Genomic DNA, 27,950 nt, shown 5'->3' with positions numbered 1-27,950 from the left:
ATTTGAGGTCAGCCCCATAGATTCACGTCCATCTGCACCTGGGATCATCCCCAAATGGTTTGCCTTGTCTTTCTCAGATACTTCCTTGGCTTATCTTCCTCCACCTTCACTTGGAATGTGACAAGGCAGGGAAGGCTTGTCATGCTGGACACAGAATCCATTCATCTGTGATGTCGAACTGATGTGTGGAATACATTCTTAAGAAAAGCCAGGACACTCCCTTGGCTTCTTCTCTTTGGACTAGTACAAGGGAGTGAAGATGCCCTCCCTGAGTTGCTGTGATGACTGGCAGCTTCAGAGCCACACCCACTTCTCCCCAGATTACATAAAATGAATGAACAGGTTGGACTGTGAAGCTACTTTCCAAGCTTCTCTGGGACTTCTCTTTTCCGGCCACCTTCAATTGAACAAAGGGGCGAGGAAGTCAAGCTCATGGTGTGCCTGAGCACGATGGCGAGGAACACCGATATGCGCTGGCGCTTACCGTTGATTTGCCTGGTCTGGGAGGTGGCCATGATTGTCCTTTTTGGGATTTTCGTGCGCTTCAACCCGGAGGCGAACGTGGCTGATTGGGAGAAGGAAAAACAGCAAAGGAACGTCTCTGATATTGAGAATGAATTCTACTTCAGGTACCCCTGTGAGTATAATTATACCAGGCAAAAAGCTTGGAGTGGTTTTTTTGGCATGCCTTTTGTGTTGCATTTTTCCTCTGCAGAGATTCTGAATGGCAGAAAAATCATACTTGAAAATCATAAGGCTGCGCAGAGCTCCAGATTAATGCCATAATATGTAGTAGCATAGTCAGCCTGAGTCTGGGCTTACTGGTTTTTATATAATCAGCCATGGACTTCATGACTTTACAGGGACTTTCTTTGTTTGATTGGGCTGCACAACTTCTCCTGGGCTGTCCTTGATGGCATCCTGGATCATGCTCCAAAATGTAGTGGCTGCCACCACAGCAAAGGCTTTTAATCTGATTTAAAAACTGAATATTGCATTCAGTTTTGGTCACCACGATGTAAAAAAGATGTGGAGACTCTAGAAAGAGTGCAGAGAAGAGCAACCAAGATGATTAGGGGACTGGAGGCTAAAACATATGAAGAACAGTTGCAGGAACTGGTTATGTCTAGTTTAATGAAAAGAAGAACTAGGGGAGACATGATAGCAGTGCTCCGATATCTCAGGGGTTGCCACAAAGAAGAGGGAGTCAAGCTATTCTCCAAAGCACCTGAAGGAAGGACAAGAAGCAATGGGTGGAAACTCATTAAGGAGAGAAGCAACTTAGAACTAAGGAGAAATTTCCTGACAGTTAGAACAATTGATCAGTGGAACAACTTACCTGCAGAAGTTGTGAATGCTCCAACACTGGAAGTTTTAAAGAAGAGATTGGATAACCATTTGTCTGAAGAGGTGTAGGGTTTCCTGCCTGGGCAGGGGGTTGGACTAGAAGACCTCCAAGGTCCCTCCCAACTCTATTATTCTATTCTGATTTCACTTTGCTTGCCTGTGCCTTGAAGCCAGATCAGATATAATGAATAACATTTGTATTTCCATTCATCTTTAAAAGAAATAGTTTAAAAGTAACAATTTTGAAGGTTTGAGGAGGGGGGGAATGTGTCCGAGAGGGAAGAAATCTATCACCCTTCGAAGTACTATATTTCCACTAGAAATGAAAAGGTGGATTGTTTGGTTTACAGTTTGGATTGTTTCATCTACTTCAAATATCTAACTCAACTTCCTCCTGTTTTATGTATGCATGCAATGTGTATTTCTTCACGATCTGTATGAGATAAGCCTATGCTTGGAGTTTCTCCCTCATTTACTGAGTGAGGTTCTTAATGCCCATCCTTAAAGTCCTGATCTGAAAAATTCCTTCTGTGCTTAGGTAGGGTTCATCTGGAGAGAATAATAAAAAAGTGAATCAAGATGTTTAAACCAGAGGTCTCCAACCTTGGCAACGTTAAGCCTGGAGGACTTCAACTCCCAGAATTCCCCAGGCAGTTTTGCTTTGCTGTCTGGGGGAATTCTGGGAGTCGAAGGCCTCCAGGCTTAAAGTTGCCAAGGTTGGAGACCTCTGGTTTAAACCACAACTAAAATACAGCCTTTCTCAAAGGAATCTTCACACGGAACAGGACTCCTAATTGATGATTGATTGATGATTTAGCTGATTTTTATTATAAAATAACCTCTGAAACCCAAATTCTATTGTGGCTCAGCTTGGAAATTGGACAGTGTTTCCCAATCTCAGCCATTTTATGCTGGCTGGGGAATTCTGGAGTTGGAAGTTCACACATGTTAAAGTTGCTGAGGTTGAGAAATGCTGAAATAGGGAAAGGGAGACTGAGCAAAAAGCGTCTTTTTAAAAGAGATCATAATTCACATTGAATGTTTATGGAGTGCAGAGAAAACCATTGCCTTTATTAGAATTCCAGGCAATCACTTGTCCAGTTATCTCACGTTCTAGCATTACAATTTGATTTTTTTTTTAAAAAAAACTTGGTCCTTTGGTCCTTTTCCTGCTGCTAAGCTGGAATGCTCTTTGCTTTTCTATTTCCAACACAAAACTATAGGTCAGTGATGGGTAACCTTTTCCGGACCGAGTGCCCAAAGCGTGCGCGCCCCTGGATGTGTGCACATGCGCCCAAACCCCCAAGATGCAATGCACGCATAGCCCCCGTGCATATGCGCTGCCCTCCCATGCACACGGCTCCCGCACATGCCCCTCACGCGCATGTGTGCATGCCTCCCTGCACATGCCAAACTCCCGCACATGTACCGCAGATACCTGAAGACCAGCTGATTGGCGGGAGGTTCACACATATGCACGGCAGAGCTGAACTGGGGCGATGGCTCGCGTGCCCACAGAGAAGGCATTGCATGCCACCTCTGGCAAGTGTGCCATACATTTGCCATCGTGGCTATAGGTTATCCCCACTGTCACTCCCTATCACATCTATGGAGATTCTCCATCATCCTGATTATGATTGTCCCAAAAGTGTTTTTCCAAATGGCAACTGGACTTCCTTGGATTTTTTTTTCCCCCTTGAAAATATTTCACCTCTCTCTCTCTCTCTTTTTTTTTGAAAAAGTTTTTTATTTTTATTTCTCATAAACATGTCTTAAATATACAGTCTCTTATCCATTGTTGATCACACATATTCTCTTTTAACTTTCATATTAGTTCAGTCTTCATCTTAAAAAATTTAAGTTTTTAAGTTTGCTCGGGGTTGCTCTTCTACCATCCCATCTCCCTTATTTTACAACAATCCTTCTTTTCTTTCTCCCCTCTTTCCCTTCCTTTCCTTCTTCTATCCTCTTCTACTTTCTTCTTTCCTCCTTTCTTCCCCTCCTCTCCTTCTCCTTCCTTTCTCTCCACACCTCCCTTCTTCCTCCCTTTCTAACCTTCTCTCCTACTCTTATTTCCCTTCCTTTCCTTCTTCTATCCTCTTCTACTTTCTTCTTTCCTCCTTTCTTCCCCTTCTCTCCTTCTCCTTCCTTTCTCTCCACACCTCCCTTCTTCTTCCCTTTCTAACCTTCTCTCCTACTCTTATTTCCCCTCCCTTTCTTCCTCTCCTTTTCCCTTTCTTTTTTCCCTCTCCCTTTCTACCTCTCCTTTTCCCTTTCTTCCTCTCCTTTTCCCTTTCTTCTGTTCCTCTCTCTTTCCTCTCTTCTCCCCTCCTCTCTATCCCTCTACACCTCTTTCCATTCTCTCTCCATTGTTGTATTCATTTTCAATTCAGTATTTTCCAAAATGGTATCCGAGCAGCCCGATTTTCTGTTTATATTTACTTTCTTTTACTTATTTTTTTTTCAAAAAGAAGAAGAAGAAGAAGAAGAAAATATTTTACTTCTTATCCAAGAAGCTTCTTCTGAAGTTTTAGGTCCAAAAATAGGTAGAGAGAGCTAGCATGCTGTTAACCAATCATTCTATCCAGTGGTGGGATTCAAATTTTTTTACTACCGGTTCTGTGGGTGTGGCTTGATGGGCGTGGCATAGCTTGGTGGGCGTGGCTTGGTGGGCGAGGCAGGGGAAGGATACTGTAAAATCTCCATTCCCTCCCCAATCCAGGGGAATGTTACTGCAAAATCCCCATTTCCTCCCGATCAGCTGGGACTCGGGAGGCAGAGAATAGATGGGGGCGGAGCCAGTCAGAATTTTTACTACCGGTTCTCCGAAGTACTCAAAATTTCCACTACCGGTTCCCCAGAACTGGCCAGAACCTGCTGAAACCCACCTCTGATTCCACCAATCTGGAAACTGGGAGACTCTTAAATTCTAGTATCTCAGTTCTGAGAACTAAAGACCCTTCATGGATGAGAAGGAAAACATTTTCCAGGGGGGGGGGGGAAACCAAGGAAGTCCAGTTGCCTTTTGGAGAAGCATTTTTGGGATCCCTATTTTGCTTTTATTACCTCTCTTTTGAGCCACTGCCAGACCTCTGACTTCCCTGCAAATAATTGGTGACAACGCTTAAAACAAGTTTGAACACCTTAAGAATGTCCTTGGCAGTGTCAGAAAAAAGCTTAAAATTCTCCCGATTCAGCTAAGCGTGGCCTACGCTGTGTCACATTCATGGACCGTGGATAAGATGAAAGATAAGATCATGGGGACATGGCAGGGGAAAAAAAACAGATTCTCAAATCATGCTCGTGCTAGGGTTTGTGCCTAAGGCAGGACTAGAACTCACAGTCTCCCAGTTTCCAGGTTGGTGTCTTAACCATTATAGCGTACAGGTAGTCCTCAACCACAATTGAGCCCCAAACTTATGTTGTTAAATGAGACATACCGTATTTTTTGGAGTATAAGACACACCTTTTTCCCCCCTAAAAGAGGGTGGAAATGTTGGTGCGTCTTATACACTAAATACCTCCAAAGAGAAAATGGTACAGGGTTAAGGACAGTAATTGCATTGGAATTTCTGTCATTAAATTATGCGGTTTTAAAGTATGAGCCAGGGGTGAAATGCTCCCGGTTCGGACCGGATTGGACGATCCGGTAGTGATTGTGGCAGGTGATTCAGAGAACCGGTAACGATGGTGGTGCAAGGCTCCGCCCACCTGCCCGGGTGTCATTACTTTCTGGTTTTAACCAGGAAGTAATGTGTTTTTTACCCTCTGTGCATGTGCAGAGGATCTGTGGCGCGTGCACTTCCGAATCGGTAAGGAAGGTAAGTAGATTTCACCCCTGGTATGACCTCAAATGACCACACCACCTAACAATGACAATCCTGGCTGTCTCGGTTGCAGTCATTAACTGAATCCCACTGGTTGTTAGGTGAGGACCCACCCTGATCCAAACCATTCCCACCTTGGTCCTTTCCATCCCTGAATTTTGGTAAGGTAAGGGGCTACCTCTTCTTTAACCCCTCCCATCTGCCTATCTCAGTTTCCTCTGTTTTTCTACGTGAGCCTCAGGATGCTTGAAAATTTCATTCAAATTTCTCTTACTGATACAAACTTCCTGACTTGGTGAAACATGCAACAGCTGCTGCTCCTCTAATTTTTTTTTGAGACACGTCTTCATTCTGCAACCTTCCTGGCTATCCCACACTTCACAATCTGAAGAAATACAATAGGAATGAAGAATGTCCTTCCTGATAAGATTGATCAAAAGTAAAGAAGTGGAACAAGGAAAGTTGCAGAGTACTGGAGGGATGATTGTACAATGAAATAAATAAATGTTCACACTCATTCTTTGTCCATTTCATAACTAAGGTAAGCTGCAGAAATGCATTGCTCTTCTGTGAATTTCTCCCAAATGTTTCTTTTGGATTGTGAAAAAAATATCTGTGAACAGTTAAAAAAATAAAATAAAGCCAGAACAGAACAAACTGAGGACTTCTTCTTCTTGTGCCATATCTGTCATCGGATGTAGGTGATCCTATTTTTGTCAACAGCCGTATGAAAAAGTGCTGCTGAGTTTTGTCCAAACCTGTCCCATAGGTTTTGAAGCCATGATGTTCTTCTTCTGCCTGGATCTCGTTTGCCTTCAATCTTTCCCTGGAGGATTAAGTGAAGGATGCTGTATTTTCCTGGGTGTCGCATCACATGTTCAAAATATTCTAACTTCCGCTTTTTAATGGCATTGATGATTTCCCTTGGCTTTCCCAGGCAGCTTATCACCTCCTCGTTTCAGATTTTGTCAACCCAGTTTATACGCAACAGCCGTCTGTAAATCCACATTTCAAATGCTTCTAGTTTCTTCAAGTGGTTTTCTGTCAGAGACCAACCCTCCACTCCGTAGAGCAGGATAGAAAAGATGTAACATCTCATAAGCCTGATTTTCAGTCTTAGGTTTATGTCGTGACTGCAGAAGATCTTTTTTTCATTTTGAAGAATGCTGTTCGCGCTTTCTCTATCCTTGCCTTTACTTCGGTGGTCGTGCCCCAGCTTTCATGTAAATTAGAATCGAGGTACGTGATCCTTTCAACTTTTTCTAGTGGTATTCCTTCTGAATTTATCAGTGGTAAATTAATGGGTTGTTTGCTGACAACCATGATCTTGGTTTTTGAGGTGTTAAGCTTCAAGCCATATTTTTCAGATATATTTGAGACTCTGTTGATAAGGAGCTGAAGGTCTTCATGCTTATTGGCAAGCAGAACTGTGTCATCAGCATGTCTTAAATGGTTGATCTGAACAACATTTACTTTGAGGCCAGCATCAATGTTTTCCAGTGCTTCGTTGAAAATTGACTCAGACTGAGGACACAAAACTAATTTTATCCTGTTATTTTCATGAAACCTGTTGCAAAGGGTGGGGTTTTACCTCCCGCAGTGAAAATACTTCTCAAAACTATCAGTGGGGAATGGGGCAATGCATGTATTTTTCTGGTTGCATGAATAGGTGGGGGGAAAGGTAGATTCCTAAGCCAGTGATGGAAGAGAAACAATACCCATTTTCAATTTGCTGCCTTGCCTTCGGCATTTCCTGGACCACCAATAATTGCCAAGTTTCACTTTACAGCACCAGAGCAGATTCCTATCTTGAAGATACGATGAGCAGCAAAGTTGGTTAAAGATCTGTTTGTTCTGGAGACAAAATATCTCTCCGCCCCACTTGCCTGGGGTATAGGATGAAAGTTACTATTTATCATACAGATAGAGAAAATATTTTTTGACCAAAAAATAATGGCAACAGCACTTTTTTTTCATTAGAGGTTAGGCCATGGGTCTGCAACTTTAAACACTCAAAAGAGCCATTTGGACTCGTTTCCCACAGGAAAAAAAACACCGGGAGCCACAAAACCCTTCCCGTGCCTGACTATTTCTTGAGCCACCACAAAAGTAGCATATGGAGTTGAATTAAATGTTCTGTTTTCTTCTGAAACTTTTCTTTTCTTGGATTTATCCATGGTTGGCCTACCGGGGGTTGAAAAGCTCAATAAATCGCGTGCCAGGCAGGTGTCGCACATTGGCGGTTGTGACGCATATTTTGAGTGACAGGGAGCCGCAGTAGAGGGGTGAAAGAGCCACATGCGGCTCCAGAGCTGCAGGTTGCTAAACCCTGGGTTAGGCCAATATTGATTGTGTTAATATGATAAATTTACGCCCGGTTACCAAATTCACACTTTTTGCGGAGTACCACAATGCATTAAACCATAAACTAATCAAAGGGGCTGAATTCACACAACCTGCTAAGCCACACAAATAATAAGTAAGTTTAATATTAACCCAGCTTTATGATGTTGGTGAATGACTCCGCTAGAGATCTCTACTTGGCCTGGCTAAACGTATTGTGAGAGCATAACTTCTACCTTCTTCCTAAATTCAAGGCAACTTATTTGGAACTGATAATACATGCCCTTCACAGCAATCCTGTGTGGTATGTTGAATGAAAGAAAGACAAATGAAAGACGGTTCAAAGATCAACCAATAAATGGCCAGCAACTGGACTCAGATCTCCTACGTGCAACTGGTGTTACCCTTTGAGGAATGCTGGATAGTCAAAAGTTGGCTGTGCAATTTATTCTAGTCATCGTATTCACCAGCATTAATTCAAAATGAATTGTGGTTTTCGGGAATAAGAGAAAAGACTTCGCTTTGCACTCAAGCAGTGTTTTTCAGAATCTTTCCATTTTTAAGGAACTTTGTCCATACCGCTTTATCTCCCAATATGCTTGAACTCTCCTTTATACAACATCTGCATTGTAGACAGTACTGTGATGGATCCTAGGGAAGACGCTTATAGTATGTAATGTTCTGTCACAAGCTGCTCATTGTAGACCAGAGTTTCTCAACCTCGACATCTTTAAGATGTGTGGACTTCAACTCCCGCAGTTCTCCAGTCAGCACCCTGGATGGAGAATTTTGGGAGTTGAAGTCCAGGCATCTTAAAATTGCCAAGGTTGAAAAACATTGTTGTAGACCAGTTTTTAACTGGTTGTTGTTAAGCCCACAGTTCATGGACCAGCATCTGTCCATGGCATGCCAGAAATTGGGCTATGCAAACAAGCTAAATATGCTATTTAGTATACTGTCTTTGGAGTAAGCCGCCCAGAGTCCTCGGAGAGTGGGTGGCATAGAAATATGACTAATAAATAAATAAGCGAAGCCCCATTGATGAGACGCAGGCAGCATGGGAAACCAAATGCCCTCTGGTCCATGGAAAACCCTTTCTCCAGGGAACCGGTCCCTGGTCCCCAAAAGGTTGGGGACCACTGTTATAGACCATAAGTAAGGAACAGTCATGTATAAACTAGTAGTCAGCATTGAGTGAGGTGGTTGTTAAGCATACAGGTAAGTGTGGGATGAGAGTGAAAGTCCATGTAATGAAGCATCTTTCTTTATTGCAGCTTTCCAAGATGTCCATGTGATGATCTTTGTGGGCTTTGGCTTCCTCATGACCTTTCTTCAACGTTACGGCTTTGGAGCTGTTGGCTTCAACTTTCTCCTTGCTGCCTTTGGGATCCAGTGGGCTCTTCTGATGCAGGGCTGGCTCCATACCTTTGAGCATGGAAGGATACTCATTGGAGTAGAAAGGTAAGTTGGCATGCTTGGACACGGAAAGAAAGAGTTTCTGGGTAGCAGGACGCAAGACGAGCATGAAACAATAATGAAGATAGATTAAATTTGTGGCTTAGGAATGCAAAGATGTGCACTGGGAGAGAGATAAGATGGAATCTCTTATCATTTATGGAGTCCAAAATAAATGTCCAGGACTTCCAAAAAACAGCATTTTAGAGAGAATGCTGAAGCATCATCTGAAACACTCCACTTGTTCTGAGGCATACTTGGAATTTTAGATCAAAGGCAGATATGGAATTTGAAGTGAATATTCTGAGTGCACTGAAAAAATGGCTGCTATTGTATATATAGCAATAGCATTTAGACTTATATACCGCTTCATAGTGCTTTTACAGCCCTCTCTAAGCTGTAAAGTCAGCTTAGAGTCAGCCTATTTCCCTCAACAATTTGGGTCCTCATTTTATCCACCTCAGAAGGATGGAAGGATGAGTCAACCTGAAGGAAGGAAGGAAGGAAGGAGGGAGGGAGGGAGGGAGGGAGGGAGAAAGGAAGGAAGGAAGGAAGGAAGGAAGGAAGGAAGGAAGGAAGGAAGGAAGGAAGGAAGGAAGGAAGGAAGGACAATAACACTTAGACTTAGACAATAGCATTTAGATTTATATACTGCTTCACAGTGTTTTACAGCCCTCTCTTAAGTGGTTTACAGAGTCAGCCTAATGCCCCCAACAATCTGAGTCCCCATTTTACCCACCTCGGAAGGATGGAAGGCTGAGTCAACTTTGAGCCTGGTGAGATCTGAACTACCAATTGCAGGCAGCCAGCAGTCAGCAGAAGTAGCCTGCAGGACTGCACTCTAACCACTGTGCCATCATGGTGCTTATGATTAATAATGAGCTAGCCTTTTAGGATTGTTCTGATTTACTTTCCTGATTGCCTGAATACTTTCCAGCAAAAAAGAAAAAGAAAAAGAAAAAAGAATAGAATGGTGACTATCCATGATTTAGAAATCCATCTTCTCTTGATGCAGCCTCATTGGACGACCTAAAAGTCTAGGTTAGGGACAGTTCATAGTGGACAAAATCTATCCATGTCATCCCCAAGGGTCAGGGTAAGGATCAGGGGTGGGTTCTACTTACCTTTATTACCGGTTCGCAACGGGATCATGCATGCATGCGCAAATCATCGATGACGACATCCGGGATGGTGGGCGCCGCCTCCTGCCAGTTTTATTACCCATTCTTGCAAACCGGTCTGAACCAGGGGCAACCCACCATTGCTCGGGGGTGAAATTCAGCAGGTTCTGACAGGTTTTGGAGAACCAGTAGTAGACATTTTGAGTAGTTCAGAGAACTGGTAAATACCACCTCTGGCTGGCCTCAGAGTAGGGTGGGAATGGAGATTTTGCAATATCCTTCTCCCAAGAGTGGGGAGGGAATGGGGATTTTGCAGTATCCTTCCCCTGGAGTAGGGTGGGAATGGAGATTTTGCAGCATCCTTCCTCTGCTATGCCCACTAAGCCACGCCATACCCACCAAGCCACGCCCACAGAACCGGTAGTAAAAAAAATTGAATTCCGCTACTGCCAAGGGTCAACCGTGACTCCAAGGGCACATAATCTAACCTCAGGTGTCATTTTTTTGTAGCCATGTCTCACTGCTGGCTCATGGGATCAAGTGCAATTCCAAGACGCTCAGTGTTGTGTTGCCTCTGTAGCCTTCTCTGACTTCCCCATCTCTTCCTTCTCCTCTCAGCCTGATTAATGCAGATTTCTGCGTGGGTTCTGTTTGTATCGCCTTTGGTGCCATTTTGGGCAAAGTCAGCCCCGTCCAGCTGCTCATTATGACACTGTTTCAAGTGACCCTCTTCTCCGTCAATGAATATATCCTGCTTGATCTGCTCCATGTAAGGCTCTTCACCTTGGTTTCAAACGTTCAGAGATGCTTCCCTGTCTTAATTTCAAATTTTGTGACAAAGATTCCTTGTGTCAGCCCTGAAGATACAACGGAAAAAGATGGCTCCCAGGCCTGACAGGAAGCCATCTTTTTCATTGGATCGTCAGGCCTAATACCTTGTGTATTTGGTTATTATCACTTACCATCCTGAGTAACTCTCTGCAGATGCAAGACAAAGAGGACAATGGTTTAAGTTTAAGGGTATGTTTTACTGTGGTGGAATGTAATCTGGATTCCCAGGAGGGAGGGGCTACATTCCAAAGAGCAAAAAGGCAATGAAGTTCGGAAAGTTTGGTCAGAAGGAAGAGGTTTAAAACAGCCCCCTCCTTAGCGATTCTCACTTATAGGTCTAGAGATGAAGAACAATAAAGGAAACTACTCGGAAGTAACTCCATCTGTTGTTCTTGGTTCTTGGGACCTGACACAAACTTCCTTCAGTTCAAGGCCTACTCTAAGCTTTTCAGGGCTGGGCATGAGGGACATTTCTTTAAGCAAACATCCTCATACCAGACTATTATTGGAACAAGAGATTGGTGACGCCAATCCTCCTGCCCCATAGAGATCATCTTCTTCTAGATCATCATACCACACTGACAGGAGGAAGAGGCTCAGAAATTTGAAATTTTGGCATGTCTTGCATCTGATGCATACGGCCACTTGAAATCTTTTGGAATGGATTCGTGACATAGTTTCTCTAAGGAATAAAATTTTGACGGAGATTTTATGTCCTTGGAGAAGAGGTGGATTTCAGCAGGTTCTGACCAGTTCTGGAGAACCGGTAGCAGAAATTTTGAGTGGTTCGGAGAACTGGTAAATACAACCTCTGACTGGCCCCACCCCCATCAATTCTCTGCCTCCCAAATCCCAGTTGATTGGGAGGAAATGAAGATTTTGCAGTAATTTTCCCCTGGAGTGGGGTGGGAATGGAGATTTTGCAGTATCCTTCCCCTGCCACGCCCACCAAGCCATGCCATACTCACCAAGCCATGCCCACAGAACCAGTAGTAAAATTTTTTGAATCCTACCACTGCCTTGGAGGTATATTCTTACAATTGAGAGAGAAAATCCTACCGTAACACTACACACAAAATATGTTCCAAAAGTGGATGACACCATAGTCTAATGGGGAAAAGAAATTCATAATTTCTTAGGGGTGAAATAGGTGCCTTCAATTCTTGCAGGACTGCTCCCTGTATTGCTTTCTAAATAACCTCCAACACCAATTTAAACATTAATCTGTCTGCTCAAGGTCCTTGGTGACTGCAAAAATGGAACCTAAGTATAAATGTGGCTTACTAGCTATATTTTTTTATATATCCTTGCTATAACACATCTTTACCCAAGTAAGTGCTCTCTAGATTCATTCCTTTACAATTCCCAAAATCTCCCACCAGCATATCTAAGAAAGCAGGTTGGAATTTTGCAGTCCAAATGCATCTAGAGAGGTCTCCAGATTGGGGAGATTAATTTAGCAACGTTTGCTGAAACCCCCTGCAGAACCTCCTAGGTATCCAGTGAAAATCTTAACAATTATACATGCACCAGAAAAGTATTTGCTCAGAGTTCAGATTTTCTTCAGCTTCCAGAAGGGTGGCAAAAAGAGACAGGACTTTCTGGGTGATGGCTCCTCTGTTAAGAGAAGCTTGCTTGGTTTCCACCATGTTACTTTATCCATTGTCTTGGATGATCGCTCTTTCAGGCTTCTAAAACATCAAGAGCTGTCGTTTTATTTGCTACGTTCACATTTCATCCCGACAGTTCTTTTTGATGTTGGGTATATATTCTATTTTTGAGGGAACAGATGGAGCTGTTGTGTTCTTTCACTTGGATTTGTGTTGACTTTATTAATCTTGTATTTTATTATCACTAGATAATAAGTTACTGTGCCTTCCTTAATTTATTTATTTATTTATTTTTCATATTTGTATACCGCCCTACTCCCAAAGGACTCAGGGCGGTGAACAGCCATAATAAATACAAATACATATAGAAGTTAAAAACTATTAAAAAACAGATTAAGTAATTTGGCTCAAAGATTAAAACATCCAAATTTATCTAAAAGAGGTCTAAACCCAATTTAAAAGCCAATTTAAAAAGCCAATTTAAAAAGGGAGAGTTAGGTCAGACCAGCTTGTTGGAATAGAAACGTTTTCAGGGCTCGGTGGAATAAGTCTTGGATGTTTCGTAACTCCGGGGGAAGCCCGTTCCAGATGGTAGGTGCCCCCACAGAAAAGGCTCTCCCCCTGGGGGCCGTCAGTCGACATTGTTTGGCCGACGGCACCCTGAGGAGTCCCTCTCTATGGGAGCGAACTGGTCGGTGAGAGGCTATTGGTGGCAGGAGGCGGTCTCGTAAGTACCTTGGTCCTGAGCCATGGAGCGCTCTAAAAATAGTAACCAAAACCTAATGCCCAGAAGTTACTGGTTACTGGTAACCAGTAACCAGTATGACCATGTTACTACCATGTTACTGGTCAAGGTAGCACTTTATGGGAGACCATTATATTACAGTCTCCCCTCATGCCCACTATGTAAGTGAGAGGAGAACCAAATTAGGAAGGGAGCAGAGCCCGTTGCTGGTTTCTTATCCATGACCCACAAGATGCAAGACTTGGAATGTGGTTGCACAAGTAGGGCACACTTTGATTGAACGTACATAAAAAGCCCCTGAGAGGAACAGATTAGCCATCAGATAAGGGGATTGAATGAGATTGTGGCTTGAGGGTCTGAATGGAAAAGCAGACTTAAAATAATATTACCAGCACTGTGGAATGCAGGGGAGAGCTCCTTGACTTCAGCTCCACATGTTCTTTTTGCAAGCAAAGGAGCTTCTCGTCTGGTAAATTCATACAGTTTGTCTTCTCATTCAGACCAGAGGGACAAGACGATTGAATAAATACGACATCCTAAATTATTCTTCCACCCATTGTAAAACCAGAGATAAGAGTTGTATCCTCTGAAGGGCAAAGTAGTTACAACTCCATTCTTGGCACTAGCAATCGCATGTATTTTTCCCCCCCAATGTTTCATCTTTGTGTTTGTTAGAATTTTTTTTTTTTTTAAATCTCATTGTTCAGCCAGAAGAACTCCTGGGGTATCTTTCAGATAAGATAGTCCTTGCCTGCTGGCTTACAACTTAAAAGATCTCACACCAAAGTAAAAAGAGAGAGAAGGGAGGAAGGCCAACAGAACAGGGGTGCTATTCAGCAGGTTCTGTCAGGTTCTGGAGAACTGGTAGAGGAAATTTTGAGTAGTTCGGACAACTAGCAAATACCACCTCTGGCTGGCTTCAGAGTAGGGTAGTAATGGAGATTTTACAACATCCTTCCCCCAAGAGTGGGAATTAAATGAAGATTTTGCAGTATCCTTCCCCTGGAGTAGGGTGGGAATGGAGATTTTGCAGTATCCTTCCCCTGTCATGCCCACCAAGCCACGCCCACCAAGCCACACCATGCCCACCAAGCCACGCCCACAGAACCGGTAGTAAAAAAAAATGAATCCCACCACCGCAACAGAAGCTATGATACTACTATGGTCCGTGCTATGGGTTGTGTAACTAAGCAACACGAAAAGTCTGCTACTTGTTCTTTGTCAAGAATCCACTTTCTTGCATACGAGTAGCAGTGAAAGCAGTTCCAGAACGTTTCCTGAGTACAGGTGAAGGAAGGTTAAATTAGAGATATCGTCTGGCTGAAGATCCAGAAGGCCATGTCTCTGGAGATTCTCAATCATCCAAGTCATGGTTGTCCCACATGTGCTTTTCAAAAGATAACTGATCTTTCTTGGGTTTTTTTTTCCCCTTGAAAACATGTACCTTCTCATCCAAGAAGCTTCCCCAGTTCTGAACTTCACTGAAGGAGCTTCTTGAATGACAAGCAAAACGTTTTCAAGGGAATCAAAAACAACAACTAAGAAACCCAAGGGAAGGAGAGTCCAGTTGCTTTGAAAAGCATTTTTTTTTGGGGGGGGGGACATCCAGAAATAGAATTTTGAGATGCCCAAAGGCACAAATGTTCTATTTAGTTTGTTAAGCAACCGGGTTCAAGTTTCATTTGTGATATGCTGATTCTCTGTAGAATAAACCAATTATTTCTGGGTAGGCTTCAACCTCTTTTATATCGGTTACTGCAGGTGAAAGATGCTGGAGGATCCATGACTATTCATACATTTGGTGCTTACTTTGGCCTAACGGTGACCTCTATTTTGTACCGGCCCAACCTCGAGCAGACCAAAGACAAGCAGGAATCTGTTTACCATTCAGATCTTTTTGCCATGATCGGTGAGTTGTGGTTCCTCCTCTCTCTCTGTTAGGCAGGAGATCCTTCGCTTTCTGAGACAAATAGTCAGAAATAGTGAAAAAGAGGCTTCAGGCTACTGACGAAGAGGCCTTTTTTCTTACCTTTATTTCTGTTTAAAGTAGCCCAAGGTACTTAAAGTGCTCAAGGTGAAGGTACTTAAAGTGGAAAATATTGTGAAAGGATTGTAGGACTTTGAGCCTTTAATCCACCGTGCACAAAGCTGCCTCTTCATCACATCTCGGAAAAGCAGGAAAAGATACGCTTGGCATGTCATTGTTTTGGAAATCTTAAAACCTCTTTCGATCCTTACGATCACACTGAAAGGAATGTAGAAGTTTCTTGATGAGCTCTTTTCTAAACCAGCGGTCACCAACTGGTGGTTTGTGGACCACTGCTGGTCTGCGAGAAAATTTTGGTGGTCCACAGAAAAATTATTTGCATTTTTTTTATATTGCACTAAATCAGGGGTCCTCAAACTACGGCCCCTGGGACGGATACGTGCAATGAACGCTTGTGTTGCTGCAGAGAGTCTCCCCCTTCGGGGTCTTTTTGTCCAGGTCAGTGGGGGCAGAAATTCCGACTTGGGGTCTGCTTCGGCCTCCTGTTGCCGGGCTTTGGGCGAAGGCTGGAGGGAAGAGCTGCTGGTGGCGAAGAGCCGGAGGGCCTTGTTCCAGTGGGACTGCATCATGGCCTGGAACTGGCTGACCATCTCAGCCGGCTGAGCCTCCAGGTGCCGGTACCTGGCCTTACATTCCCACAGGTCTTCCCTCTATGTCAGAGGCAATTAGCCCCGTTACCTTCCTGGGGTAATTGCCTGGATTGTGGCATTTTCCTTGGGTATACCTTTGAAAAATAAAACCGGAATACATCTTCTAATTAAAACTCATATTTATTGTAAAGAAGAAAATAAAACATCTTACTGATCTAAAATAATTAAATTGTTACATTTTGATAAAGTTCCTACCGACTACATCTCTGCAGTCGGACTTCTCTTGGCAGGAGAACAAAGAAAAGGGTGAAGTAGAAAGAAAGAATGCGGACATACGTAGTATCAGTTACTGATAAGAAATTTTGGCAAGCTACGGAAAGTCTGACAGTCTAGAAATAATGAGCTCAGCTGGTAAATACAAAAAACGCAGTGACACTCTGCCGGGAAATCCTAGGCTCATAGTCCTCAGTGAGGTGCTTCTGCTGAGCCTCCTTCTCAGCCAGATCCAATTTGAACTGAGCCAGCTGTTTTGCCAACTCTTTCTCATGGTGGCTGCTTAGCTCCAACAACTGCTTCCTGTTGGGGCCCTAAGGAGTCCGGGCAGGGAGGCAAGAAGTGGCTGGGAGAGGAGGGGCGAGTAGAGGCTAACGAGGCGCCCCTCGACATGACATTGAGTTGGCCACGCCCACCTAGTCACATGATCACTAACCACGCCCACCCAGCCGGTCATTAGGCAGATCGTATTAGCGGTCCGCGGGATTTAAAATTATGAATTTAGTAGTCCCTGAGGTCCGAAAGGTTGGTGACCCCTGTTCTAAACTGCCCATTTACTGATCTGCAAACATCTCATTAAATTAGGGAGCTTGGTTTTCTGGTTTTGCTATTTCAACCTCAAGGTCCTATTTTGGATGTTGTTGTTTTTTTTAAAAATGCACACTAAATAGACCTGGAAGTATTTCTGTACAAGAAACCAGTAAATATGCTGTTATACAGATCAATATTAGTGATTGATTAGTAAGGTTATTTTTCCTGCCCAGTCTCTAGTTGGGCTAGAGCAGGGGTCTGCAACCTTAAACACTCAAAGAGCCATTTGGACCCATTTCCCACAGAAAAGAAAACTCCGGGAGCCACAAAACCCTTCCCATGCCTGACTATTTCTTGAGCAGTTACAAAACTAGCATATGTAGTTGAATTAAACTGTCTGTTTTCTTCTGAAATTTTTCTTTTCTTGGATTTATCCATGGTTGACCTACCGGGGGTTGAAAAGCTCAATAAATCGCGTGCCGGCAGGTGTTGCACATTGGCGGTTGTGACGCATATTTTGAGTGACAGGGACCTGCAACAGAGGGGTGAAAGAGCCACATGTGGCTCCAGAGCCACAGGTTGCTGACCCCTGGGCTAGAGGGCTTCTCAGAGGCTTACGTTCATCCCTCATGCTTTATCCAGAAGAGTGAGCTGCCTACAGTTCCTGGTCCATCCTTATAAAAAGCCAGTTCTTAAACTACCATTGCAGGAACCTTGTTTCTATGGATGTATTGGCCCAGCTTTAACTCAGCCATTTCCAATCACGGGGATGCACAGCACCGAGCTGCCATCAACACCTATTGTTCCCTTGCTGCTTGTGTCCTCACTTCTGTGGCCTTCTCCAGTCTCTTGCAAAAGAAGGGAAGGTTGAACATGGTGAGTAAAGTCGGGCAAGATGTCATGCCTTTCTCTTATCTTTCACAAGGTTTCATGGAATACCTCACTACAGGGCAGTGGTGGGTTCCTCCCGGTTCAGCCCAGTTCTCCCGAGCCGGTAGCGGTGACGATATGACATCACCGAACCGGTTCTGCCCCCCGCCCCCCCACTTCCCCCCCGCATTATTCTTACCTTTTATTTGGCCCCACCCCCAATCTATTGCTGCCTCCTGAGTCCGAGCTGATGGCTAGAGGGAAAAAAACTGTTTAAACTCTTGCCGCGGGGCTTCAAGCTGATCAGTGTTAAAAGAAAACAAATGAGTAGACCAGTGCCTGCAAAAATACATGAGTAGACCAGTGCCTGCAAAAATAGATGAGTAGACCAGTGCCTGCAAAAACAAATGGGTAGACCAGTGCCTGCAAAAAATAAATGGGTAGATCGGTACAGTTCTGCAAGCAGTTCAAAGCCTGGTAGACCAGTACCTCTGCTAAATCCTAAATAGTTGTCACATGACCATCAAGCCACGCCCACAAAATAAACCATGCCCACAGAACCAGTAATAAAAATTTTTAGAACCAACCCCTGCTACAGGGGTGTGTGTGGGGGGGCTGCTTGTATGTCTACTCACCTACCTGCTTGCCTGCCAATCAATCAAGCAAGCAAGCAAGCATTAAAAATGGTGTCATGGCTTTCTGTTATCTTGTACAAAGTTTCATGGAACCACCACCACAAGGGTGCGTGTATCTCTCCCTTCCTTCCTTCCTTCCTTCCTTCCTTCCTTCCTTCCTTCCTTCCTTCCTTCCTTCCTTCCTTCCTTCTGTCTTTTTTTTTCTTTCTCTCTCTCTCTTTCTCTCTCTCACTTTCTTTCTTTCCCTTTCTTCCTTCCCTCCTTCCTTTCTTTCTCCCTTCCTTCCTTCCTTCCTTCCTCTCCCTCCCCTTTCTTTCTTTTTCTTTCTCTCTCTCTCTCTTGTTCTTTCTTTCTCTTTTTCTCTTTCTTTCCTTCTTTCTCTTTCTTTGTTTCACTTTCTTTCCTTCCTTCCTTCCTTCCTTCCTTCCTTCCTTCCTTCCTTCCTTCCTTCCTTCTGTCTTTCTTTTTTCTTTCTATCTCTCTTTCTCTCTCTCACTTTCTTTCTTTCCCTTCCTTCCCTCCTTCCTTCCTTTCTTTCTCCCTTCCTTCCTTCCTTCCTCTCCCTCCCTCCCTCCTTTCTTTCTTTTTCTTTCTCTCTCTCTCTTGTTCTTTCTTTCTCTTTTTCTCTTTCTTTCCTTCTTTCTCTTTCTTTGTTTTTCTTTCTTTGTTTGTTTGTTTCTTTTTTTCTTTCCACCCCTCTCTCCCCCTTCTTTTTCCTTCCTCCTTCCTCCTCCACAGTAGGTCAGGAAAGCCATTGTGCTAATCATACCAAGACTGCACTTTTAAAAGACTATTGCATTGTGTCAAAAAGGAGGTGAAAATGACCCTTGAGGAAAAAAAAAAAAAAGAATACATAAAGTAGAAAATCAGGAATTAAAATTGCTGTGTCTTCACAGGTCCATATTCAAAATGCCACCCTGGCCGGCGGTGTGGCCGTGGGAACCTCTGCTGAAATGATGCTCACCCCATATGGTGCCCTCATTGTGGGCTTCCTCTGTGGCATTGTGACGACCATCGGATACGTCTACATCACAGTAAGAGCATTTCTGAATGCACCAAAGCTTTCTTGAGCTTTGATGGAAGGACCAAGCCGCAAAAAAGTGGAGCTGTTACTTCTTTACATTACATTACATTGTTGTGGCAATTTCCTCTTTGCAGCGCTCACTTTTTGTCCTTCCTTCCTTTCTTCTAGCCTTTCCTAGATGCCAAGCTACATATCCAAGACACCTGTGGCGTCCACAACCTTCACGGAATGCCAGGTTTAATTGGAGGCATCGTGGGGGCCGTCACTGCTGCCGCTGCTACAGAAGGAGTCTATGGAAAGAAAGGGTGAGGTGCTTTGGGACGTCTGTGTAGGGCAGGGGTGTCAAACACAAGGCCCGTGGCAAGAAAGGTCGTAAAATGGGGCAAAACTCACTTAACAAAACGTCTCACTTAAAAACAGAAATGCTGGGCTCAATTGTGGTTTAAGTGGAGGATGACCTTTATTGCTCCAATACACCTATCGGTATTCAACTAGGGTGGGAAAATATATGTATATGTGTCGTTGCTTTTTTTTTTTTCTTTGCTAATGTACGTTTTTAAAAAGTTTTGTCTAGCTTTATTTTGTTTTGTAAGATTTTTTTTCTTTTTTCTTTTGTTCCTTTGGAGTTTCTATTTTAACTTTCTGAATAAAATAAAATAAAAAAAAGTATTGGGGAAAAAATTGGACGCTTGGCAACCCTCATGTATTTACACCAGTTACAGTACTATGCCCCAAAATTATGGGGATGACCATTGGTGACCTTCCCAGCAACTCTCACTTTAGAATAGAATAGAATAGAATAGAATAGAGTAGAGTAGAGTAGAGTAGAGTAGAGTAGAATAGAATAGAATAGAATAGAATAGAATAGAATAGAATAGAATAGAATAGAATAGAATAGAATAGAATAGAATAGAATAGAATTCTTTATTGGCCAAGTGTGATTGGACACACAAGGAATTTGTCTTTGGTGCATACGCTCTCAGTGTACATAAAAACACAAGATACATTCGTCAAGAATCATAATGTACAACACTTAATGATAATCATAGGGTACAAATAAGCAATCAAATCATACTAGGAAACAGTCAATATAAATCATAAGGATCAGGGGTGGGTTCTACTTGCCTTTACTACCGGTTTGCAATAGGATTGCGTGCTGAGCTTTTGCGCATGCGCAGATCATCTATGATGACATCTGGGTGGATGGGCGGAGCTTTCCCCCCCCCAGTTTTACTACCGGTTCGCAAGAACCGGACCAAACCGGGGGCAACCCACCACTGATAACGATACAAGCAACAAAGTTACAGTCATGCAGTCATAAGTGGGAGGAGATGGGTGGTAGGAATGATGAGAAGATTAATAGTAATAGTAATGCAGACTTAGTGAATAGTTTGACAGTGTTGAAAGAATTATTTGTTTAGCAGACACAACTGTTCTTGTGTCTAGTTGTCCTGGTGTGCACTGCTCTATAGCGTAGTTTTGAGGGTAGGAGTTGAAAGAATTTATGTCCAGGATGCGAGGCGTCTGTAAATATTTTCGCAGCTCTCTTTTTGACTCGTGCAGTATACAGGTCCTCAATGGAAGGCAGGTTGGTAGCAATTGTTTTTTCTGCAGTTCTAATTATCCACTGAAGTCTGTGTCTGTCTTGTTGGGTTGCAGAACCAAACCAGACAGTTATAGAAGTGCAGATGGGAGACTCAATAATTCCTTTGTAGAACTTTGAGGGAAAGCAAGACAGATGGTGATGAACCAAAAAGAACTTGGGACTACAATTGTCTTTGATATGGAGAGAAATCTTCACGTTCCTCTCTTTTCCACTTCACTTCACTCTCACAGGCTCATCAACATGTTTGGCTTCACCGGAGAATATCGGGATCGAACACCCAGTATCCAAGGAGGATTCCAAGCAGCTGGCATTGCAGTATCACTAGCTATGGCTTTGGTAGGAGGAGCTATTGTAGGTCAGTGGAAGAAGTGGTGACATGATAGCAGTATTTCAGTATTTGAGGGATTGTCACAAAAAAGGGATGCGGTGGCTCAGTGGCTAAGACGGTGAGGTTGTCGATCAAAAGGTCGGCAGTTCAGCAGTTCGAATCCCTAGTGCCACATAATGGGGTGAGCTCCCGTTCCTTGTCCCAGCTTCTGCCAACCTAGCAGTTCGAAAGCATGTAAAAAATGCAAGTAGAAAAATAGGGACCACCTTTGGTGGGAAGGTAACAGCGTTCCATGAGCCTTTGGCATTGAGTCCTGCTGGCCACATGACCACAGAGACGTCTTTGGACAGCGCTGGCTCTTCGGCTTTGTAACAGAGATGAGCACCTGCCCCCTAGAGTCGGGAATGACTAGCACATATGTGCAAGGGGAACCTTTACCTTTACTTTACCTTTACACAAACAAGGGGGGGTCAGCTTGTTTGTCAAAGCACCAGAGGGCAGGACAAGAAATAATGGATGGAAACTAATCAAGGAGAGAAGCAACCTGGAATTAAGGAGACTCAGTGCCGAAAAGGTTCGCCAATATAGGATCTCCTGCTCAAGGAGAGGGTCAGACAAAAAGACCTCCAGAGTCCCTTCCAAATCCTATTCTGTATTCCGATGCCAGCCTTTCTGTATTTTCTCTCCTGCTTGAAGGTAGAAATGGAGTCTTTCTCTGGATCACGTAATTCGAGGCAAAGCCAAGATTTAAATTTAGGTGAAAACTAACCAAGGAGAGATGCAACCTAGAACTAAGGAGCATTTTCCTGACAGTGAGAACAATTAATCCGTGGAACAGCTTGCCACCAGAAATTGTGGATATTCAATCACTGGAGGTCTTTAAGAAAAGATTGGATAATCATTTATCCAGAATGGTGTAGTGTCTCCTGATTGAGCAGGGGTTTTATTTATTTATTTTTATTTATTTATTTGTCAAGCATGTATAAGGTAACAGCTATAGGTATAAACATGATTATGAATACATGAAATGGATACAAATGAATGGGGGACAGTAGGACAGGGACGGAAGGCACGCTGGTGCTCTTATGCACGCCCCTTACAGACCTCTTAGGAATGGGGTGAGGTCAACAGTAGACAGTTTAAGGTTAAAGTTTTGGGGGTTTGGGGATATAACCACAGAGTCAGGTAGTGCATTCCAGGCATTGACCACTCTGTTGCTGAAGTCGTATTTTCTGCAATCGAGTTTGGAGCGGTTTACCTTAAGTTTTATCTATTGTGTGCTCGTAGATTGTTGTGGTTGAAGCTGAAGTAGTCATTGACAGGTAAGGACACTATAGCAGATAATTTTGTGTACTACTCTTAGGTCAGACCGAAGGTGGCGTAGTTCTAAGTTTTCTAGGCCCAAAATTTCAAGCCTGGTGGCATAAGGTATTCTGTTGCGAGCAGAGGAATATAGGACTCTTCTCGTGAAATATCTCTGGACTCAATTATATTAATGTCCGATATGCAGTGCGGGTTCCAGGCAGATGAGCTGTATTCGAGAATTGGTCTAGCAAAGGTTTTGTATGCCCTAGTTTGCAGTACAATATTACCGGAGAAGAAGCTACGCAAGATTAGGTTAACTACTCTTAATGCCTTTTTGGCAATGCTGTTACAGTGAGCTCTGGCGCTTAGATCGTTTGAGATGAGAGTACTCCAAGGTCCTTGACAGAGTGAGGGTCGTCTACGAGGTCATATCCACCCAGCTTGTATTTTGTGTTCTGATTTTTTTTGCCAATGTGTAAAAAAATGTTAGGCTAGAAGACCTCCAGGGTCCCTCCCAACCCTATTATCCTATGTTCTAAGTGAAAAATCCTCATGAAGAACAGCTGTTTTTCTTAACAATGTGCCAGTAAGAGGTGAAATCTCTGCCTATTCATCTATCTCTAATTTTCTATGACTCAACCCCGTGTCTAAGTCTCTGATGTTTCCCTGCTGCCATCTTCTGGCTTGTTAAGGTTTGGTTAAAAAAAATAAATAGAAAAGTAAAATCATCTTCCCTCTGATCTCAACTATTGTAGACAGATATGGAAAAATCCTGCCGTTTTCCTGCGATTATAGGAAGTATTTCTTTCATGTTTCCAGTTGTGCAGCTCTTTCAAATTTTGGATGTCAAACTTAAAGAGTAATTCCGCCCTCCCCCAGTTCTCGTGAATTGTTGTGTGTAACTTGGTGGATGTTTTCCCCCAACATATTTTTTCTTTTCTTTTATGATTTGTGCCATAGTACAGAGTGTTTTCTCAGTTGAAAAAAAAAAAAAGAAAGAAAATTTAAAATTAAAATGCACCGTAAGTGAATTTAGCACCTGATTTTTCTTTCCCGAAGGTGGCATTTTGAAACTGCCCTTCTTTGGTGACCCTACAGATGAAAACTGCTTTGAAGATAATGTCTACTGGGAAGTAAGTGGATTAGACTTGGATTAATTAAATTAATCCAGATTGTGGAAGAAGCTCCCTTTGTCGAATCTGCACCAATGATTTATTCCATGGTCCTGGAAGTAACTTCCTAATTTTGTTCCTTCTCTCATTCACATATCCATCCTCCCTTCCTCCCTCCCTCCCTAACTTCCTTCCTTACTTCTCTCATTCCCATATCCTTTCTTCCTTCCTCCCTCCCTCCCTGCCTGCCTCCCTTCCTAACTTCTTTCTTTCCTAACTTCCTTCCTAACTTCCTTCCTTCTCTCCTTCTCATATCTTCCCTCCCTCCCTCCCTTCCTAACTTCCTTCCTTCTCTCATTCCCATATCCATCCTCCCTCCCTCCCTCCCTCCCTCCCTCCCTCTCTCCCTCCCTCCCTAACTTCCTTCCTTACTTCTCTCTTTCCTATATCCTTCCTCCCTCCCTCCCTGCCTCCCTTCCTAACTTCTTTCTTTCCTAACTTCCTTCCTAACTTCCTTCCTTCTCTTCTTCTCATTTCTTCCCTCCCTCCCTCCCTTCCTAATTTCCTTCCTTCTCTCCTTCCCATATCCATCCTCCCTTTTGTCTGTCTGTCTATCTGCCTGCATGTCTAATATGACTCTCTCTCTCTTCTCTCCTGCCTACATCTATCTAACATCTGTCTGTCTACAGCCTGCCTGTCTGCCTATCTGCCTATCTCTCTATCTGCCTGTCTATCTCTCTATCTCTTATCTCTCTATCTCTCTATCTATCTATCTATCTATCTATCTATCTATCTATCTATCTATCTATCTCCTATCATCTATCTATCTATCTATCTATCTATCTATCTATCTATCTATCTATCTATCTATCTATCTATCTATCTATCTATCTATCTATCTATCTATCATCTATATCTAATGAACTCTCATCTATCTATCTATCTATCTATCTATCTATCTATCTATCTATCTATCTATCTATCTATCTATCTATCACCTATCATCTATCTATCATCTATCTCTGTCTAACAAACTCTTCTATCATCTATCTATCTATCTATCTATCTATCTATCTATCTATCTATCCATCCATCCATCCATCCATCCATCCAATCTATTATCTACCTATCTGCCTTCCTGCCTCCCTCCCTCTCTCTCTCCCATCCATCCGTTCATCTAATTCTAATCTATCTGATATACCGTATGAGGAGAGATATTCTGCCACTAGGTGACACTGTTGCCTGCCAAATAACAAGCTGGTGGTTTACCAGCTTTGCCCAATACATGCCCTCCAGGCGCGTTGGATTCTAACTCCCATCCCTCTCAGCCACCTAGCTGTGTGCCACAGACACCACCGTAATCCAGATATCTGGACAGTGCTGCACCTTCAAGTGCATAAAAGCAATCAATGCAGGAAGAGGGATTTTTTTTTTTTAAAAAAAAGAGGTGATTCTGACTCACCCTGCATTCTGCCATCCTTCCAAAGGTCCCTGGTGATGAAGAGAGCAACCTTTACTGCATGCATGACTCCAATGCTAAGCCTGTGATTAACCCTTAACCTGGGACATTAACAGCCGAAGGGTAAGACAGCCAACTCTTTCACATGCCATCTTATTTCTTCTTCTTTTTTTTTAATATTACGGTATGGCGCAGACCCGATCAGGTTCTCCAAGGGCATTAAAGTCCAAATGAAACCAATGCACAAATATCTTGTACCACTCACTTGTCAAAAATTATATATGCTTTCAATGGAAAAGAGTTTTTTTTTTAAATTTACAAGGCAGACTTCCAGCATCCTTCCTGATATTCTTTAGTGCCTGGCTGATTTTCATAATGCAAACTTCCATCATCATCATCATCATTTAATGACACTATAATCCATTGTGGGGTGGAATCTGGGCAACTGAATGGCGCTAGCAAAGTGTTTACTGACTAGATGCCCTTCCTGTTGCCAGTACGGAGTTTTGTTCAGCAGATATATTCTCAGTGTGCCCAGAGAGAGAAATATCTGCTTCTACCTAGGATGGAACTCACAGCCTCCTGATTGTGAGGCGAGAGCTCCACCTCTAGGCCACCACAACACTCCAATGCCAACATCCAGCATGCACTATCATATGCCCCCCTCTCCCCACCCTTGTTAAAAAGGCTTCTGTTTTTCCACCTTATGCTCAGAGGGGTAAAATGTTTTTCACCCTTCTGCAACTTTCCTGGCTGCTCCAGTTTCCCAATCTGGAAAATCCCCATAGAAGACATCTGCTTATAAGGCCTTGTCTCAGCATTTGGTGGAAGCATGCGAGGTCTGAAAATTTGCAGCAAGAAAGATATTTGCATGCTCTCTTTGTTGACCTTACAGCTAAAGCAGTGGTGAAATCCAATTTTTTTTTACTACCGGTTCTGCGGGCGTGGCTTGGTGGGCGTGGCAGGGGAAGGATATTGCAAAATCCCCATTCCCTCCCCACTCTGGGGCCAGCCAGAGGTGGTATTTGCCGGTTCTCTGAACTACTCAAAATTTCTGCTACCAGTTCTCCAAACTGCTCAAAATTTGCACTACCGGTTCTCCAGAACCTGTCAGAACCTGCTGGATTTCACCCCTGAGCTGAAGTAATGCAGGAACAACACCCTTTGACCATGAGAATTGCTGGCCATGGGATTCTGGGAGTTGAAGTCTACACATCTTAACAATGCTAAGGTTGAGAAACACCAGGTTATAGAATACAAAATATTTGTCAGGTCCCAAGCTGGGAAGGGAACCTATAAATAGACAATAAGAAAAAATTATGCAAACAAATAATAAGGAAGTTGAGAAGGGTGGATCTCTTCCCCAGGGAAAAGAAGACTCAGACTATTACTTAATTTGGCAGAAATGGTACAACTGGTTAGATAAAAGGAACACGAAATAAGGGAATACCACCCAATGATACAAAAATAAGGAAATAAAATGAAATATCGTTGTATAAACATTGATACATGATGAAAGATAAATATACATAGATATATGGATATATAATTACCGAAGTAGCCCTATTTTTAAAGTTCAAGCTGTATGACTTGATCTCACTGTATAGTTAGTTTATGTATAGTTTGTTTAAATGTCTACGTCTGTATATGTATGTTTGTTTATTAAATAAAAAAATATAATAAAAAATAATAATAATAATAATGATAAAAAAAGAAATATTTCCAAGTGACACAGTTAAGTAATGGGATTTCTTTCTTTCTTTTGTAGGGTGATCAATCTCTGCATTTGAAATTCCTTTTTTTAAAAAACAGCAGAATCAAGGAAACTGAAGAAGGGAAAAATATTATCACTCAAATGAAGATCTTTTTAAAAAAACAAACAAACATGAATTCTGGCAAAAAAATTATGCAAACAAATAATAAGGAAGTTGAGAAGGGTGGATCCCCGAATTCAGAAGCATATTGCTGAAACCAAAACAAGTTATGAAAAAAAAAACCCATAGAAGTAATAAGCAATAAAATGTTAGAGCTCATTGATCAATAAAAAATGAGCCAGGCATTCCCCATAGAGCTCTTAAAATGAAATCGCTGAAGTTTTAGCAAAACTTTCCCTAAAATTGGCTCTTTTTGTTTTTTTTTTAAAGGCCTGGAGATTAGTTTTCTTTAAAAAAATGATAAGGAAAGAAGGCAAAGGAAGTAAAAATTTCAGCTTCCATTCTTGGTAAATTTGTGGAAAGCTTTAGGAAATATAAATTTATAAGCCTTGTGGACGAATGAATATGGTTTCTGGACAGGCAAGTGTCACCTCCCCAAATTTTTTAGAGTTTTTTTAAGGAGTCAACCTGATTGATCTTTTAGCTGGATGCTTTAGCCAACATCTTCATCAGGGCATCCTGAGTCAACCTACCAATCAAGGGAAAAGACCATTCCTTTCATAGACGTTGCAAGACCGAGAAAGAGAGAACAAACGTAATGCGAGTTTTGAGGGATGAGGGATGCCAAGAAAATAAGGTCATCCATATGATCTGTAGGGAAATTGGGGCATTTTAATAAAGCAGTTCCAAAATGATCTAGCGATGAGCAGCCTAGAGCAAGCAAAGCGGTTGAATTTGCAGATGATTCCTGATGGAGGGGAAGTGTCAACCGGCCCTCGAAGGGGGAGCCCCTCAAAGGGCTCCCAAGTGAGATTCCTTCTCATTGCATGGAAGAACCGTCACCTAAGTTTCGTTACAGGTCTTGGGGTGGTTGTCCACAGTCCGAGGAATATCTTGACCCACCCAATGGGACACCAGGCTTCATCAAATCAGTTAGAGGCCTCGAGGCTGCAACGCACAACTCTGCTTTCCTAAATCTGTAAATGTTGTAAGTAAAGGCATTTTTACAAAAAGTGA

The 27,950-nt window shown here is 42.8% G+C and overlaps 1 protein-coding gene across 1 annotated transcript; it reads left to right on the top strand.

Moving 5' to 3' along the window:
• Positions 1-329: 329 nt before the first annotated feature.
• Positions 330-27,950, top strand: RHCG (Rh family C glycoprotein). The gene is made up of 11 exons (XM_034424655.3): positions 330-637; positions 8,792-8,978; positions 10,712-10,862; positions 15,041-15,188; positions 17,430-17,596; positions 19,122-19,259; positions 19,418-19,554; positions 21,086-21,210; positions 23,548-23,621; positions 25,088-25,182; positions 26,828-27,950. The coding sequence occupies exons 1-10, from the start codon at positions 433-435 to the stop codon at positions 25,157-25,159; spliced, it is 1,404 nt and encodes a 467-aa protein (XP_034280546.2). The 5' UTR covers positions 330-432; the 3' UTR covers positions 25,160-25,182; positions 26,828-27,950.

The sequence above is a fragment of the Pantherophis guttatus genome, chromosome 13, assembly GCF_059756535.1.
Source record: "Pantherophis guttatus breed Tessera chromosome 13, ASM5975653v1, whole genome shotgun sequence".
In the NCBI taxonomy this organism is placed as follows: Eukaryota; Metazoa; Chordata; class Lepidosauria; order Squamata; family Colubridae; genus Pantherophis; species Pantherophis guttatus.
Note: the sequence above shows the minus strand (reverse complement) of the source record. Positions and strands in the feature narration are given on the sequence as shown.